Genomic DNA, 14,125 nt, shown 5'->3' with positions numbered 1-14,125 from the left:
CGTTTACACCCGGCAGGCCCCGCCCACACGCGGCCCTCCGGCCTGGGCGCCCGCTACTTGGCCCCGCCCACAGGCCTGGGCGCCCGCTAGTTGGCCCCTCCTACCACGAATTCCCGCCCTCCTGCTTCCCCCACATCCCCGCCCAATCCGCCATGGGCGCCCCGCCCAGGCCCCGCCCACCACGAGTCCCACCCCCTCGTTTCCATCCGACCGGCCCCGCCCACACGCGGCCCTCCGGCCGGGGCGCCCGCTACTTGGCCCCGCCCACAGGCCTGGGCGCCCGCTAGTTGGCCCCGCCTACCACGAATTCCCGCCCTCCTGCTTCCCCACATCCCCGCCCAATCCGTCCTGGGCGCCCCGCCCAGGCCCCGCCCACCACGAGCCCCGCCCCTCGTTTACATCCGGCAGGCCCCGCCCACACGCGGCCCTCCGGCCTGGGCGCCCGCTAGTTGGCCCCGCCCACCACGAATTCCCGCCTTCCTATTTCCCCACGTCCCCGCCCAATCCGTCCTGAGCGCCCCGCCCCTCGTTTACATCCGGCAGGCCCCGCCCACACGCGGCCCTCCGGCCTGGGCGCCCGCCACTTGGCCCCGCCCACAGGCCTGGGCGCCCGCTACTTGGCCCCGCCCACCACGAATTCCCGCCTTCCTATTTCCCCACGTCCCCGCCCAATCCGCCATGGGCGCCCCGCCCACGCCCGGCGCTCCGGCAGGGGCGGCCAATTTCTGGTCCCGCCTACCACGAATTCCCGCCTCCTCATCTACATCCCGACTGGCCCCGCCCCTCCGGCCTGGATGCCCACTCGCCGGCCGGCCTCCCTAGGCCCCGCCCCCTCGTTTGCATCGCCCCGCCCCGCCGCCGTGTCATAAGTGTGCGCGGGCCGCCCGCGGCGTCGTTCCTGGGCGGGAACAGCAAAATGGCGCCAGAGCGGGCGGCGGGCTGAGCGCGAGACTGGCGCCCCGCAGAGCCGGCCCCGCGGCCCCCGGGCCGCCGCTGCCCCTCCCGGACATGGAGGACGTGGAGGCGCGCTTCGCCCACCTGCTGCAGCCCATCCGCGACCTCACCAAGAACTGGGAGGTGGACGTGGCGGCGCAGCTGGGCGAGTACCTGGAGGAGGTGAGCGGGCGGGCGGGGCGGGGCGGGCGGGGTCGGGGGGCGGCGGGCGGGGCGGGGCGGGCGGGGGGCGGCGGGCGGGGCGTGCCCGGGCTCGCGGGCCGCGTCCGGCCTTGCCTGGCCCCCCGCCGCGTCCCGCGTGCGTGACGCCCCGCGCCCCCAGCAGAGACCGGGCAGGGGCCCCTCGCAGGCCGGCGGCGGGGCGACCCTCTCGCCGCGTCCGACCCCGCGCGCCGCACCCGCCTGGGCCCGGCCGGCGCGCTTGGCGCCCGGCGGCTCGGGGCTCCGCCTCGGACCCCGCCCCCACTTCCTATCCCGGGCGTGTTTTGGGGCTTGGGCCTAGTGGTGCTTGGGAGTCCTTGGAGGCCCCGCTTGCCGGTGCCGAATGTCGAGAGCTGCTGTCTGGCCGATAAACTGATCCTGCCCATGAGGTTGTGCTTCTGCTTAGCAGCTGCCCGAGGCGCTGACTCCGGAGGGACCTGCCCGTGCTCCTATGGGAGGGATGGAGCCTGGGTCTGCCCCCTGCCAGGCAGGTGCCTTCCCTTCTCTGCCACCTGTCAGCCCGAGTCTGTTGCCTTTTGGGGGGGGTATTGGGTGCTCAGAGTTTGCTCCTGGCTCTGCACTCAGGAATTCCTCCCGGCAGTGCTCGGGGGACCCCGTGGGATGCCGGGGATCTAACCGGGGTCGGTCCCGTGCAAGGCAAATGCCCTCGCCGCTGTGCTCTCGCCCCAGCTCCCCACACTGAGTATGTTTAAAGTGAGCTCTTTGCTGTACAAAGCAAAATGAGATCTGGCCTTCCCGATCTCCGCTAACAGCATCACTTGAAAGCCAAGGGCTGTTCTGTGAAGCCCCACACCCACAGGCCGCCCCTCCTGTCAGTTAGACCCCAGCTTCTTCAGTCGCGGCCCGTGTGACTTTAGAGACAGTTGTTTTAGAGTCAGTTTATTCATGATTTACTGTTAGCAAATATTTCACTTCTGTACCTGCCTCCTGTGCCTGTACCAGGTGGGAAGGGCTGCAAGGAGAAAATGAGCACAAGCCCGACTCAGTCGCAAAACCTCTCGCAGGCCTCGGTCTCCATCTCTCTGCTCAGGTCCTCTTGAACCTGAGGCACCCCAAGTTCTTTGGCCTGCTACTTCCTTTTCAGAAAAATAAAGCACTTCCCTTGCTCTGGAAATTACCTTCTTTGGTGTAGCTCCCTCGCGTTGTCCCCTGCTCAAGGGAAAAAGAAAGTTTCAAGTAGAGGATGTGCGGAGGGGCCTGCTTGTGGCGGGGTAGGGCTGGGCCTGCGGGTGACGCCTACGTGCAGGGCTGCAGTGTGGGGAGGAGCAGACAGGCTGGTGCATGTGAGTGGGGTGAGCGGAGGGAAGGAGTGGCGGCCCCAGGATCTGCACATCGGTTTCGGGAGGGGCTCCCCATGACTCTGCTCTGGGGGAGGCCCTGGAGAGGTGGGGTTTTTTGTCAGCTGCATCGCAGGCTGTCCCCTGTCCCTGTGACTCGTCCCTCCTCTTGGGAGTGGGTACGTCCTGCTGCCCCCCTTCCTGGGCTCCCCATAGGGCCTCTTCTGTGGCGCTGGCAGGGCCTCGCTTTCCCCGGCTGGCTGGGCAGAGAGAGGGCGCTGGGGTGCAGGGAAGGTCCTGCGCTCCTGCCTGCTCCTCTCCAGACAGAGAGGGCAGCTGGCGAGTGCTCAGAACAGGGAGGGCTTTGGCAGAGGCTTGCAGAGCTGCTGGCCTGTGGCCGACTGAGATTCCAGGTCCCAGGAGCTGCTGGGGGCCCCGAGGAATGGGGGGGTGCTCTGACACTTCTGAGCTTCTCCCCGCCTGCAGGGAGCTTCTTCCTCCTAAGGTCCGAGAGGGTCGCTGGGATGTGCGTGTGGTGCCTCTTGCTGGGGTCTCCCCGGAGGCAGCTGCAGCCTCTGGAGGCCTCGGGTCAGGGGATGGAGTGGTCGGGACCTGCTGCCCCCTCTAGGGGCCCAGAGGCCCTGCAGACCACTCAGCCAGCCCCCTTGTGTCTCGCAGCTGGACCAGATCTGCATTTCCTTTGATGAGGGCAAGACCAGCATGAACTTCATCGAGGCCGCGCTCCTGATCCAGGGCTCCGCCTGCGTATACAGCAAGAAGGTGGGCCTCTCTCTCCCGCCGCGTCACCTCCTGCACCAGCGCCTGTGCAGGGGGAACGGCTAGCCTGCCACGGGGCAGCAGGGCTGCGGGGCTGTGTGAGAGCTCGTGTCACAGGGCCAGCACTGTCCCTGTAGTTCCCGGGTCACTCGGGCTCCAGCATCATTGCTCTGGCCCTGTGGATGCTGTTAGCTGTCACAGTGAGCTGGGGAACCTGCAGAGTGGCACATCGGAGGCGTGTGGGCGGGGCCGTGGGCCTGGGCAGTGAGGCGCTGAGGAACACAGATGTCCCACGTGGTGGTTGCTCGCTCGGTGGGGTGCCTGAGCCCAGAAACACGTGAGTGAGAAGCTTGGGCTTTTACTGTTGCAGACTCAACCGAGTTATGTGCAACGGATCCAGCGCTGCAATGGGGCCCTAGGCGGCTCGGGCCCCCAGTTTTCTGCATCGCGTTGGTCCTACAGAGGACAGGGCAGAGAAGGCTCCGTGCTGGGGGCAGGGGCTGGGCCAACCCCGGGGGTGGGCCTCCCTCTCAGAGGCCGGCCCCGTGTCCTGGGGTCTCACGGATGTTGGGTGGTTCTGGAGGAGAAAGCTGAGGCCACACGGGCTGCAGCTTACAGCGTGAGCCTCAGGGACGCCATCAGGCTCGGAAGCGGGGGGAGGGTGGAGGAGGAGCCCAGGGCCTGGCAGCCCCTGGTCTGCACTCAGCACCGCCTCTGCTTCCAGGTGGAGTACCTGTACTCGCTGGTCTACCAGGCTCTGGACTTCATCTCCGGGAAGAGGTGAGGAGGGCAGGGCTGGCCGAGGCCCCGTCGGCTCGGTGTGGGGGGCTCGCCCTGACGCCCTGACTGGGTTCTCGCAGGCGGGCCAAGCAGCTCCCCTCGGAGCAGGCACAGGCGTCCAGCGGGAGCCTTCCCTCCGGGGCCTCCCAGGAGGTGGAGGATGAGGTGAGACTTTCCTCAAGGTGAGGTTTTTCTAATCTGGGCGCAGCTCAGGGCACCAGAGAACAAGAGTCCATGGAGAACTCAGGTGAGGCTTCTGGGTGCGGGGCGCTGCCTGCTGTCTGGCCCCACCCTGAGTCACCTGTCCCACAGTTCCTGTCGCTGGACGACCTCCCTCACTCCCGGACCAACATCTACCTGCGGGCCGGCCAGGAGCCCACCGTGAGTGCCCGCGAGGGAGGGCATGGGCACAGCCTCCCCGGGGTCCATGGTGGGGCAATGCCTCACCCAGCGTCCCCCCAAACAGGAAGTGCTCATCATTCCACTCCTGCCTATGGCCCTGGTGGCCCCCGACGAGCTGGAGAAGAGCCAGCACCCGCTGTATAGGTACAGGCTGAGTGGGGGCCCGACAGGTGGGGGCTGGGGGCTGGAGGGGCGCTTTCTGAGAGGGCCGTTCCTGCCACACAGCTGTCAGGGGGAGATCCTGGCCAGCAGGAAGGACTATCGGATGAACACGAGCACCCCGAACCTCCAAGGCTCCTTCATGCTGGAGCCCATAGGCATGTGCCAGGAGACCCTGGGAGAGCCGCAGGGTGAGATGTGGACAGGGATGAGGAGCTTCCTGGCTGCCCCCCCCCCCAGGGTGCAGGGCCTGACCGTCTGTCCCCTCCTGTCCCAGAGGCCAGGGAGGCTGAGGAGCAGCCCATGGACGTCTCTTTGTCTGCGAGCCCTGCCCCTGGCCCTGTGCTCAGCTGCTGCCAGGACCCAGGTGAGAGCACCAGCCTGGCCTGGACACCTTGAAGTGTCCCCTTGGCTTGGACCCATGTCCAAGGCAGCATAGGAAAGGGAGGCTGGGGGCAGCCCCGAGCTGCCAACCCTGCTCTCGCCCCTCTGCCTAGGTCCTTCCCGAGACGCTCAGATGCCCGGCAACAATGGAGGCGAGGACGAAGATGCAGGCTGTGGGGTAGAGGCCCCCTCCCCAGAGCCTCCAGAGTCTGGGAGCCCACAGGTGAGGCAGGCGGGGCAGAGGCTGCCTCTCCCCCGAACCTCCCTGGTCTGCAGCTGTTGAGTATCCCCCTTGTCTACCCCATGTCAGTCTTGGCCAGTACAGAGGCCCTGAGCGGGGTGGGCAGGCCAGTGGGTGTAAGCCAGAGTCCATCCTGGGGACTCTGAGGACAGAATCTTCTTGAGCTCCTCCAGGCCTGGCTGAGCTCCTGGGGTGCCCAGGGCCTTGGGTGGGGGAGGGACCCCAAGACTGTCTTCCTCACAGGGCACAGTACAGCCCCGGAAGTATTTGCTGCGGGAGAGGCACCAGGTGCTGGAGCCTGTGTCCCGGCTAAAGGTGAGGCCCCGGGAGGACTCCTGTGTGCCCAGAGATGGGTCCCCTCCCCCAGAGCACGTGGCATCCCTGGGTTCCGAGGGGTGCCGGGGGACCATCCCCACCATGTCTGCTGTGCTCTGCAGGAGACCCCAGACCCCTGGCAGAGTCTGGACCCCTTTGACTCCCTGGATTCAAAGCCCTTCAAGAAAGGTAACTGGGAGTGGAACGCCCTTTGCTGGCAGGGGCGTGTGTGGTGCCAGGATGGTGTGTGTGTGTGCAGCAGGTGGTTCGTCAGCATCAACAGTCACTGCCCCTAGGTCGGCCCTTCTCTGTGCCCCCCTGTGTGGAAGAGGCTCCAGGGCAGAAACGCAAGAAGAAAGGCGCCTCCAAGCTGCAGGACTTCCACCAGTGGTACCTGGCTGCCTGTGAGTGGGGACGCGGGGGATCCCCAGAATGCTGTGGGGGGCTCTCCCTCCCTCAGGGGGCTCAGCCTTGCACTGCCCCTCACAGACAACGACCACGCTGACGCCAGGAGGTCCCGGAGGAAGGGCCCGTCCTTCGCAGGTGAGGCCACGGCCCAGCGGTGGGTGTAGGGGGCTGCTGGGTCTTCCTGCTCTCAGCCGGGGCAGTGGGACAAGAGCGCTCACAGGCCCACTTGCAGACATGGAAGTCCTGTACTGGAAGCACGTGAAGGAGCAGCTGGAGACCCTCCGGAGGCTGCAGAGGCGGCAGGCAAGTGCCGCCCCGTGGGCCCCGCTTAGCCCCAGGGTGGTGGCCAGCCCCTCATGTGTGCTCCGTGCTCTCTGCAGATGGCTCCGCGCTGGCTCCCAGGAACCGAGGAGGGGCTGTGGCCCGTGGAGGAGGACCGGGGAGAAGACTCCTCAGAGGACCTAGGGGCCGCAGGTGGGTGTCGTGTGCCGGGCTGGAGGGCGGGGACCCTGTGCTGCTGACGCGCCCCAGCTGGGCTCTCTCCCAACAGAGGACGACCTAGAGGCTGCGGAGTACGCCGAGCCTGAGGGGGCAGAGCCCGAGGAAGCCATAGACCTGAGTGAGCATGGGTGTGGGCTGCAGGCTGGGGCTGGAGAAGGGCCGGGCTGGGGGGCGGTTGGTGGTTAGCGGCCGCGGCTGCAGCTCCAGCTGCTCCTTCCCCAGAAGACGCCGCCATGCCCGCACCGCTGAGCTACGAAGAGCTGGTCCGCAAGAATGTGGTAGGCAGGGGGCTGGGGGCTGGTGGGCGTGGTGGGGGCAGCGCACACAGAGGCTGGAGCCCCTTCTCCCCTAGGAGCTGTACATCACCTCCTCCCAGAGGTTCGTGCATGAGACGGAGCTGAGCCAGCGCATCCGAGACTGGGAGGACAGAGTGCAGCCCCTCCTCCAGGAGCAGGTAGGGGTTGGCGTGGGCGTGCGGGGCCTCCCGCCCGTCCTGCTGCCTGGGGCTTGCCCAGGACCTGGCCTTCCTCTCGCAGGAGGAGCGCGTGCCCTTCGACATCTACACATACCAGGACCAGGTGATCTCAAGCTTCAGCCAGCTCAACCAGTGGTGCCCCTTTGCGCAGCTAGTGGCCGGCCAGCCTGCCTTCGAGGTGTGCCGCTCTATGCTGGCCTCCCTGCAGCTGGTGAGTGGCCTGGGGCAGGGCGGGAGAGAGGAGGCTCGTGCCTGGCCTCTGACACCTCCTTCCTGCAGGCCAACGACCACACGGTGGAGATCAGGCAGCAGCCGGGCCTGGAGGAGGCCGTGGACACCATGTCCCTGAGGCTGCTCACGCAGCAGAGGGCCTACCAGCGCTTCCAGACCTACACGGCCCCGTCCATGGCCCAGCCCCAGGCTGGGCCTCCCTCCCCCGCCCCGAGTCCTTCTGGCCCAGCCTAATAAAGTGTCGTGACTGCACCTCCCCGCAAGGCTGCACAGACCACAGGGCACACGCAGGCCGCCTCTTCCGCTTTAATGACCGGGCTCGCCCAGGACGCTCCGGAAGGTGGCCATGTGGCCCCGCACGCTGTCCGCGATCTGCTGGGCCGAGCGGGAGCGGCCGTAGTAGTCCGTGAAGAGGCCGTCGGGGCTGAGCAGGTAGATGGCGATGGAGTGGTCCACGATGTAGTCCTGGTCCTCGTCCTTCGGGCCCGCGCTGTAGTACACGCGGTAGCTGCGGCTGGCCTGGGCCACCTGCTCGGCGGAGCCCGTCAGCCCCAGCAGGCGCGGGTGGAAGTCCTGCACGTAGCGGGCCATGGCGGCGACGTCGTCCCGCTCGGGGTCCACGGTCACGAAGAGGGGCTGCACCGGGGGCAGCCCCGGCTCGGCCTCCAGCGCGCGCACCACCTGCACCAGCTTCTCCAGCTCGTCGGGGCAGATGTCGGGGCAGTGCGTGAAGCCGAAGTACAGCAGCACCCACTGGCCGCGGAAGTCGGCCTTGCGGCGCGGGCGGCCGTGGTGGTCCAGCAGCTCGAAGTCGCCCTGGCCCACGGCCGCCTGGCGCAGGGCCTCGGCCCGCTGCTGCCGCCGCCGCTGCTCCTTCTCGGCGCGCGCGGCCCGCCAGGCGCCCCACAGCCCCGCGCCGAACGCGGCGGTCACGAGCAGCCGCGCGCGCAGCCCCGGGCCCCGCGCGCCCGCCGGCCCGAGCCGCGACAGCGCGCGGCGGCCCAGGCGGCAGAGCCCCGCGGCGGGGAGCCGCGCCAGCAGCGCCATGGGCGGCGGGAAGGTCACCGGGCCCGCGCCCCACGCGGCTGCCTGCGCTCCGCGGCGGCGCCCCGGCCAGCGCGCGTGCGCGGGCGGGCGGGGCGGGGCTTCCGGCGCGCGGGCCGGCGCTTCCGGCGCCCGCGAGGCCCCGCCCACGGGCGCCCGGGCGCGGCGGCGGCTCGCGGGCTTTAGTGCTGCGCAGGCGCGGGCGGCGGCAGCACCAGCTCGGCGAAGGGCGACGGGGCGGCGAAGGGCGCGCGGCTCGAGAGCACGAGCGCCTCCTGCAGGGCGCGGCGCTGCGGGTCGCTGAGCGCGGGCGCGTCCAGGTGCACGCGGAGCCAGGGCGTCCCTGCGGGCGGGCAGGCCGGCGGGCAGTCAGCGTGGGCCGGCGCGCACGGGGCCCGGGGGCCCGGGGGCCCGGGGGCGGTGCTCACCGCGGCTCACTCTCTGGCCCACGTCCACCAGCAGCTCGGCGCCCACGCCTGGCCGGAGCGACTCCCCGGCGCGGCTGCGCCCGGCCCCGAGCTCGTGCAGTACGCGCGCCAGGGGCAGCGCCCGGACCAGCTCCACGGTGCCTGCGGGGCGGGGGGCTGGGCTCAGGGACGGCGGCCGCGGCGGCGGCGGCGCGGGCAGGGCTGGACTTCTCCGGGCACTCACCGTCCACGGGCGCGCGCAGCTCCTCCTGCACCTGGGCGCGAGGCAGCAGCTGCCGACGCTGCGCGGGGCTCCCGCCGCACAGGGCCTGGGCCAGGCCCGGGTCCACGCCCTGAGCCACGAGCATCCGCTCGAAGCGTGCCCGGGCCGAGCCGTCGTCCAGCGCAGCGGCCACGCGCTCGGCGCCGGCGTCCTGGGTCTGCGCCTGCCCGCCAAGCCACAGCAGAGCGCCCCCTGCGGGCGGGACGGGCTCAGACGCGCGGCGCCGGGACCTGCGGCGCTGGGCCGGCCCGCCCCCGCCCCCGCCCCCGCCGGGGCCTCACCGAGCCTCACGACCAGGTCCCGCAGGTCTGGTGGCCCCGCGCCGTCCATGGCGAGCAGCGCCTCTTCCACCTCCAGCGAGTTGCCCACGCAGCGGCCCAGAGGGCCGTCCATGGCGGTGAGGGCAGCCGCGACGCGCAGCCCCAGGCCCGCCCCCACGCCCACCTGCGGAAACGAGGTTGGGCCGACGCGCCCCCAGGCCCTGCTGCACTCTTGCATGCGGGCCTGGCTCCAAGGTTGGGGTCGGGTGGTGTCCCAAAGGTAGGGGCTGCCGCCTAGGGGCCTGGTCCCCGCAGGTGCGGGCTGGGACATGGCTGCTGGGACAGGGGCTCACCAGTGCTTCAGCCAGTTCCCGGGCCTGGGCCTGGGTGGGGAAGAACGCAGCCTCTCCAAACTTCACATCCACCACCAGCGCCGACAGCCTCTCCACCACCTTCTTGCTGAGGATGGAGGCTGTGGTGGTCAGAGAGGCCGCTGGTGAGGAGAGGGCCCCAAGCTCCTGGCTTGGTCAGTAAGGAGGGGCCTAAACGTTGCGGGTCCAGGCCCCTGGGACGGTGACAGGACCTCGGGGCAGGGCTTGAGGCACGCTGTGAGGCTGGGTCACCTGTGATGAGGGGCAGGCTGTCGATGGTGGCTGTCACGTCTCTGGCTGCATACAGGAGACCGTCTGCAGGGACCAGCTGCTGGCTCTGACCCACAATGCAGCAGCCCACGTGCTCCAGCATCTCTTGCATCTGGAGAGCCCCATGGAATCAGGCTTTCCAGTGACCCTCAGTGACCCCTGATTAATCACTGACCATCCCTCAAGCTGATCAAGGAGTCTTCAGCAACCTCGACGAGTATCCAAAGCCATAACCAATGAGGGATAAGTTCAGAAATACCCTCATTGCCTGGTTGTAACCTTAGTCAGCACCCTGTAGCCCATTAATGATTGCCAGTGAGACAGCAATTCAACCAAGCCCAGGGTATGATTCCAAAGACCAGTGACCACAACTGATCAGCGCATGCATAAGTGACTGATTAATGACCCAGCAGTGATCCTCCAGAGATTACAGCCAATCCTTCCATCTGTAGCCCTGCTCTACCTGCTCTGGGCTCTGAAGGACCGTGAATCCAGGAATCGACTCCAGCTTATCCAGGGTGCCCCCGGTGTGCCCCAGACCACGGCCACTGATCATTGGGACCTGCTGGGCAACATGCTGACACGCCTGCGTTGTCCCCTCCCTACCCCCACCTGCATTGTCCCTTGTTCCCAGCTGGGCTGCAGCGGAGCCAGAGTATCTAGTGGGCAGATGCAGGGGATGCCCAGCTGCTGGAGAGGGTACTGCGGGTAAACCGCCCAATTTGGGGGCTGGAATGATAGCACAGCGGGGAGGGTATTTGCCTTGCACGCGGCCGACCTAGGTTCGATTCCCAGTATCCCATAGGGTCCCCCAAGCACCGACAGGAGTAATTCCTGAGTGCAGAGCCAGGAGTAGCCCCTGTGCATCGCGGGGTGTGATCCAAAAAGAAAAACACTGCCCAATTTTCAGGGTGGTCAGTAGGAAGGAGGGTGGCCTCTGTCCTTGGGAGGGTGACTTGGGGGAGTGGGGATATGGGAGGCCCTTGGGGAGAAAACAGGTACAAAGAGCTGGGACACTTGGTCCTGGCAGGGAGATCATGATATCATGATGGGGAGAGGGACCCACGTTCTGCCAGGGGGTGGGCAGAAACCCTGGGTTCTGCATTTGGGATTCCTGGGCCAGGCTTGGGGTCAGGAGCAGTGAAGCAGCAGGAGGGCTCTGGGGATGTGTGATTCTAACCTTGCAGCCACAGGCCGCTAGGGCAGGCGCCAGGACCAGGCTGACCTTGTCCCCCACGCCCCCTGTGGAGTGTTTGTCCACCAGCTGCTGGTGCCAGGTCTCAGGCCACTGTAGCTGCTGCCCCGAGTTGGCCAGTGCTCGAGTCAGCACCTCCGTCTCCGTCATATCCATGCCTCGCAGCCGGATGGCCATGAGCATGGCCCCTGCGCACGGGGTTCGGTGATGTAGACAGCATGCGGGGGCAGGAGGTGGGCGGTCCGGCCGGGGGCGCCCCGCTCTCCTACCCACCGATTTGCGGGCCCTGCGCGCTCCCGTCCACCACTGCGCGCACGAAGCTCCGGATGTCCACCTCGCTCAGGCGGCCGCCGTCGCGCTTCAGGCGGATGAGCTCCGGCAGCGGCCTGGGCTCCGGCGAAGAGTCGCCGGGACCCCGGGACCCTCCCTCCGAGGCGCCTCGGGGTGCAGCCATCGCTCTGGATGCTGCACTGGAGCCTGCCGCAGCCCGGTCCCCGGCGCGTCTCGGCGGCTGGAGCCCGCCCCTCACCGCCGCCCCCGCGCGTACCTGTCCCGACAGCCGCCCTCGCCCGACCCGCTCGGGACTCCCACCGGCTTCGGCCCGCTCTGTCCGAGTGCGGCGCGGGCGCCGCGGACCGGCGGCCCGAGGACTTCGGCCCCGGCCTCCCGCGGCCAATCCCGAGGGCCCCGCCCGAGCGCAAGGCGCGGCGCGCACAGACAGGCGGACGCAGGGCTACTCTCAAGTTTTAAGTGATCAGCGGAGGGGCGCGCGGGAGGGTCACTTCTCCGGGTCGATGAGCAGCGGGGCCATGTAGTCCGAGTGCCGGATCCCGAAGCTCCAGCCTCCGGGCTTACGGTTCTGCGGCCCCAGGACACGGCGCTGGCACCCGGGCAGCAGCCTGCCTCGTGCCTGGCCCCCAGCCCCAACCCCTGGACCTCAGGCCTGGGCCCCTCATCCCCTTCCTCGGACCCCCGACCCTGGGCTCCAGACCACCTGGTCCACGTTGTAGGCCGCTGGCCCGGGCTTCTGAGACTGGTCTTGGGGGAGTGACGTTCGCGCCAGCATGGTGAACTGGGGGGCCCGGGACTTGTAGACGCCGGTGTTCACCACGTGGTAAGCGCAGGGCCCTGGGGTCTGCAGGGCGGGAGGGCCGCTGGGTCCAGCCTGTCCTGCCGATGCCCCGGCCCCACCCCCGACTGCCGGGGCCCTGCGGTTCCCCACACCTTGCTCAGGTCCTCCAGGAAGCTGCCCACCGGGTTGCGGCCGTTCATAGAGTAAGTCGGGGCCGAGACTTTACTGACCAAGTTTGGGCCCAAGAGCGATGGCACCTTGTAGGTCGCTGGGCCTGCAGGCAGGAGGAGGGGCGGAGGGGAGCGGTGGGCGCGCGTTGTTGGGGTGGGCCGGTGCGGTGCGGGCCGTGCCTCCCCCTCCTCACCTGGGATATGCGTATCCACGCGCAGGCCCCAGTTCCGGGGAGCTAGGGTGTACCGCGGCGCACTGGGGTATGCCACGTTCCCGGCCAGCTCCGGACGGTACCTGCCTGCGGGGCGGGGTGTGCGTGAGCTGGACTCCGGTGGGGTGCTGGGCCACACCCTCCTGCCCCTCTTTCAGCATCTCGGGCTGGGGGAGCGGGTGGCTAGCCCCAGCTCCGAGTGCCGGTACCCTGGGCAGGCCTCCCTCCAGCGCCTGACCCGGTCCCGGGGTGCGGAAGGCCGTGGTGGCGCGCGGACGGCCGTAGATGGAGAAGGCGGGGGTGCCGTCGCGCCCGCGCGCGGTCATGCGCGGCGGCACCAGGTAGCCGGGGCCTGGGCCGCTCGGAGCTGACAGCGTGGGGAGGCGCGAGCCGAAGGTGAAGGCGGGGGCGCGGGCCCGAGACGGGTCGTGCAGGGCGTAGCCTGCGGGGAGGTTGGTCCCGCGTCACCGCCCGTCCCCGTCTCCCCCTCGCCACCCACCCCCGCCCCGGACGCCACCCTTGGTGCTCAGACTGCCCCGCACAGCCTCACCCGCTCCACTGGCCCGCACACCGCCCCCTCCGTGCCGGGGCACCCCGCACGCCCCCTCCCCGCTCCCCTGTCCTGCACACCCCCTTCGCTCCCCAAACACCCTCTCCCTCTCTCCTCGCTCCCCTGCCCCGCACACCCTCCCCTCCATGCCCGGGACGCCCTGCACATCCCCTCCCCGCCCCGCGTACCGGTGTTGGGAGGGAGCATGTACTTGGGCCCGGGGCCGCTGTAGAGCGCCGCGATGGGGCCCCGCGGGCGGTGCGGCCGCCACGGGCCCACCCACACGTCCGAGCCCATGATGCGCGGGCGTGCGCTGGCCGCTTACCTGCGGACAGAAGGTGGCGGCCCGGCCCCTCCACCCCGAGTCCGTGCCCGTCCGCCCCTCCCGGCCAGTACCCCGAGCCCGAGAGCAAGCAGGGGCTCTCCGGCTCCGCGGGGCGTGGGCGCCGGCGCGTCCCTGCGGTGTCCGCGGCAGCCGAGTCCGGACGCGGATCTCGGAGAGGGACTGGACATCCGCGGGCGCCCGGCTCCCCGCCGCACTGACCTGCTCCCGCGCCGCGGAGTGTCCGGCTCCGTCCTGGCCCGGCCCGCAGCCCCCATTGTGTTCGGGTCTGGCCTCCTGGCAACCGTCGGGCCAATGCGTCCTTACCCGACTCCGCCCCTCTCGGGCCTCCGCGGGTGTCGCCGGCGCCTGGCAGCAGTGGGGGTTTCCTGGGCCTCCTGGACTTCACAAGCCCCACCCAAGAGTGGACAGATCTGTAGCCAGGAAACACAGATGAGACTAGACTCCGCAGAGTCCAAACAGCAAGTTGGACCCAACTCTTTGGTGGAACAGGAGAACTTTCTGTTTAAGCCCATGGAATGTTTGCCCAAAAAAAGCATGTAGGGAACTTGTGCAACAGGCAGGGAACTTGCCATGCACGTGGCTGACCTGGGTTCCATCCTCAGTGTTCCATATGGTCCCCTGAGCCCTGCCAGGAGTAATGCCTGAGCACCTAGAAATTAAATCAGAAGAAGTAAAACAAGGAGCATGTAACGGGCACCACAAAAGTAAAAAAGTGAGTAAAAAAATAGAAATACCGAATGGAATCAGGACTACATGACCTCCACGGCCACACCTGCACATGTGATCTTGTTCTATTGACACAGCCCTCGTTTTCTGTGC

The 14,125-nt window shown here is 68.6% G+C and overlaps 4 protein-coding genes across 6 annotated transcripts; 1 reads left to right on the top strand and 3 right to left on the bottom strand.

Annotated features, from left to right (window-relative positions):
- Positions 1–879: 879 nt before the first annotated feature.
- Positions 880–7,375, top strand: NCAPH2 (non-SMC condensin II complex subunit H2). Its single transcript, XM_056107032.1, has 20 exons — positions 880–1,116; positions 3,132–3,233; positions 3,955–4,010; positions 4,091–4,175; positions 4,323–4,391; positions 4,477–4,556; positions 4,638–4,762; positions 4,849–4,938; positions 5,069–5,178; positions 5,440–5,511; positions 5,634–5,700; positions 5,808–5,915; positions 6,001–6,054; positions 6,152–6,222; positions 6,300–6,393; positions 6,470–6,538; positions 6,643–6,698; positions 6,773–6,874; positions 6,957–7,106; positions 7,175–7,375. Exons 1-20 carry the CDS (start codon positions 1,009–1,011, stop codon positions 7,358–7,360), a joined length of 1,854 nt encoding a protein of 617 aa, XP_055963007.1. The 5' UTR covers positions 880–1,008; the 3' UTR covers positions 7,361–7,375.
- Positions 7,376–7,420: 45 nt separating this feature from the next.
- Positions 7,421–8,197, bottom strand: LOC130016360 (protein SCO2 homolog, mitochondrial). Its single transcript, XM_056107038.1, has one exon. It carries the CDS (start codon positions 8,171–8,173, stop codon positions 7,433–7,435), a length of 741 nt encoding a protein of 246 aa, XP_055963013.1. The 5' UTR covers positions 8,174–8,197; the 3' UTR covers positions 7,421–7,432.
- Positions 8,198–8,241: 44 nt separating this feature from the next.
- TYMP (thymidine phosphorylase) lies at positions 8,242–11,566 on the bottom strand. Its single transcript, XM_056107033.1, has 9 exons — positions 11,230–11,566; positions 10,942–11,144; positions 10,225–10,323; positions 9,744–9,873; positions 9,474–9,592; positions 9,142–9,304; positions 8,822–9,052; positions 8,599–8,739; positions 8,242–8,513 (listed from the first exon to the last, which is right to left on the bottom strand). The coding sequence occupies exons 1-9, from the start codon at positions 11,408–11,410 to the stop codon at positions 8,353–8,355; spliced, it is 1,428 nt and encodes a 475-aa protein (XP_055963008.1). The 5' UTR covers positions 11,411–11,566; the 3' UTR covers positions 8,242–8,352.
- Positions 11,567–11,682: 116 nt separating this feature from the next.
- On the bottom strand, positions 11,683–13,660 carry CIMAP1B (ciliary microtubule associated protein 1B). Of its 3 annotated transcripts, none has more exons than XM_056107037.1 (7): positions 13,610–13,660; positions 13,149–13,285; positions 12,649–12,852; positions 12,393–12,497; positions 12,181–12,302; positions 11,951–12,091; positions 11,683–11,815 (listed from the first exon to the last, which is right to left on the bottom strand). In XM_056107037.1, the coding sequence occupies exons 2-7, from the start codon at positions 13,255–13,257 to the stop codon at positions 11,735–11,737; spliced, it is 762 nt and encodes a 253-aa protein (XP_055963012.1). In that variant the 5' UTR covers positions 13,258–13,285; positions 13,610–13,660; the 3' UTR covers positions 11,683–11,734. The 3 variants fall into 3 exon arrangements, with proteins under 3 accessions (XP_055963012.1, XP_055963010.1, XP_055963009.1); XM_056107035.1 differs by lacking the exon at positions 13,610–13,660 and adding an exon at positions 13,505–13,587; XM_056107034.1 differs by lacking the exon at positions 13,610–13,660 and having other exon boundaries at positions 11,685–11,815; positions 13,149–13,364.
- Positions 13,661–14,125: the final 465 nt, after the last annotated feature.

The sequence above is a fragment of the Sorex fumeus genome, unplaced genomic scaffold (assembly GCF_029834395.1).
Source record: "Sorex fumeus unplaced genomic scaffold, SorFum_2.1 ptg000153l, whole genome shotgun sequence".
In the NCBI taxonomy this organism is placed as follows: Eukaryota; Metazoa; Chordata; class Mammalia; order Eulipotyphla; family Soricidae; genus Sorex; species Sorex fumeus.
Note: the sequence above shows the minus strand (reverse complement) of the source record. Positions and strands in the feature narration are given on the sequence as shown.

Coding starts and splice junctions, on each gene's coding strand:
- TYMP (XM_056107033.1), bottom strand. CDS start 11,410: ATGGCTGCACCCCGAGGCGCCTCGGAGGGAGGGTCCCGGGGTCCCGGC. Junction 11,145..11,229: donor CGCGCAGGGCCCGCAAATCG/GTGGGTAGGAGA, acceptor CCCCGTGCGCAG/GGGCCATGCTCATGGCCATC. Junction 9,593..9,743: donor CAGCCTGCCCCTCATCACAG/GTGACCCAGCCT, acceptor TGACCACCACAG/CCTCCATCCTCAGCAAGAAG.
- CIMAP1B (XM_056107037.1), bottom strand. CDS start 13,257: ATGGGCTCGGACGTGTGGGTGGGCCCGTGGCGGCCGCACCGCCCGCGG. Junction 12,853..13,148: donor CATGCTCCCTCCCAACACCG/GTACGCGGGGCG, acceptor ACCTCCCCGCAG/GCTACGCCCTGCACGACCCG. Junction 11,816..11,950: donor CGGCCTACAACGTGGACCAG/GTGGTCTGGAGC, acceptor CTGGGGCCGCAG/AACCGTAAGCCCGGAGGCTG.
- LOC130016360 (XM_056107038.1), bottom strand. CDS start 8,173: ATGGCGCTGCTGGCGCGGCTCCCCGCCGCGGGGCTCTGCCGCCTGGGC.
- NCAPH2 (XM_056107032.1), top strand. CDS start 1,009: ATGGAGGACGTGGAGGCGCGCTTCGCCCACCTGCTGCAGCCCATCCGC. Junction 4,763..4,848: donor GACCCTGGGAGAGCCGCAGG/GTGAGATGTGGA, acceptor CTCCTGTCCCAG/AGGCCAGGGAGGCTGAGGAG. Junction 7,107..7,174: donor TGCTGGCCTCCCTGCAGCTG/GTGAGTGGCCTG, acceptor TCCTTCCTGCAG/GCCAACGACCACACGGTGGA.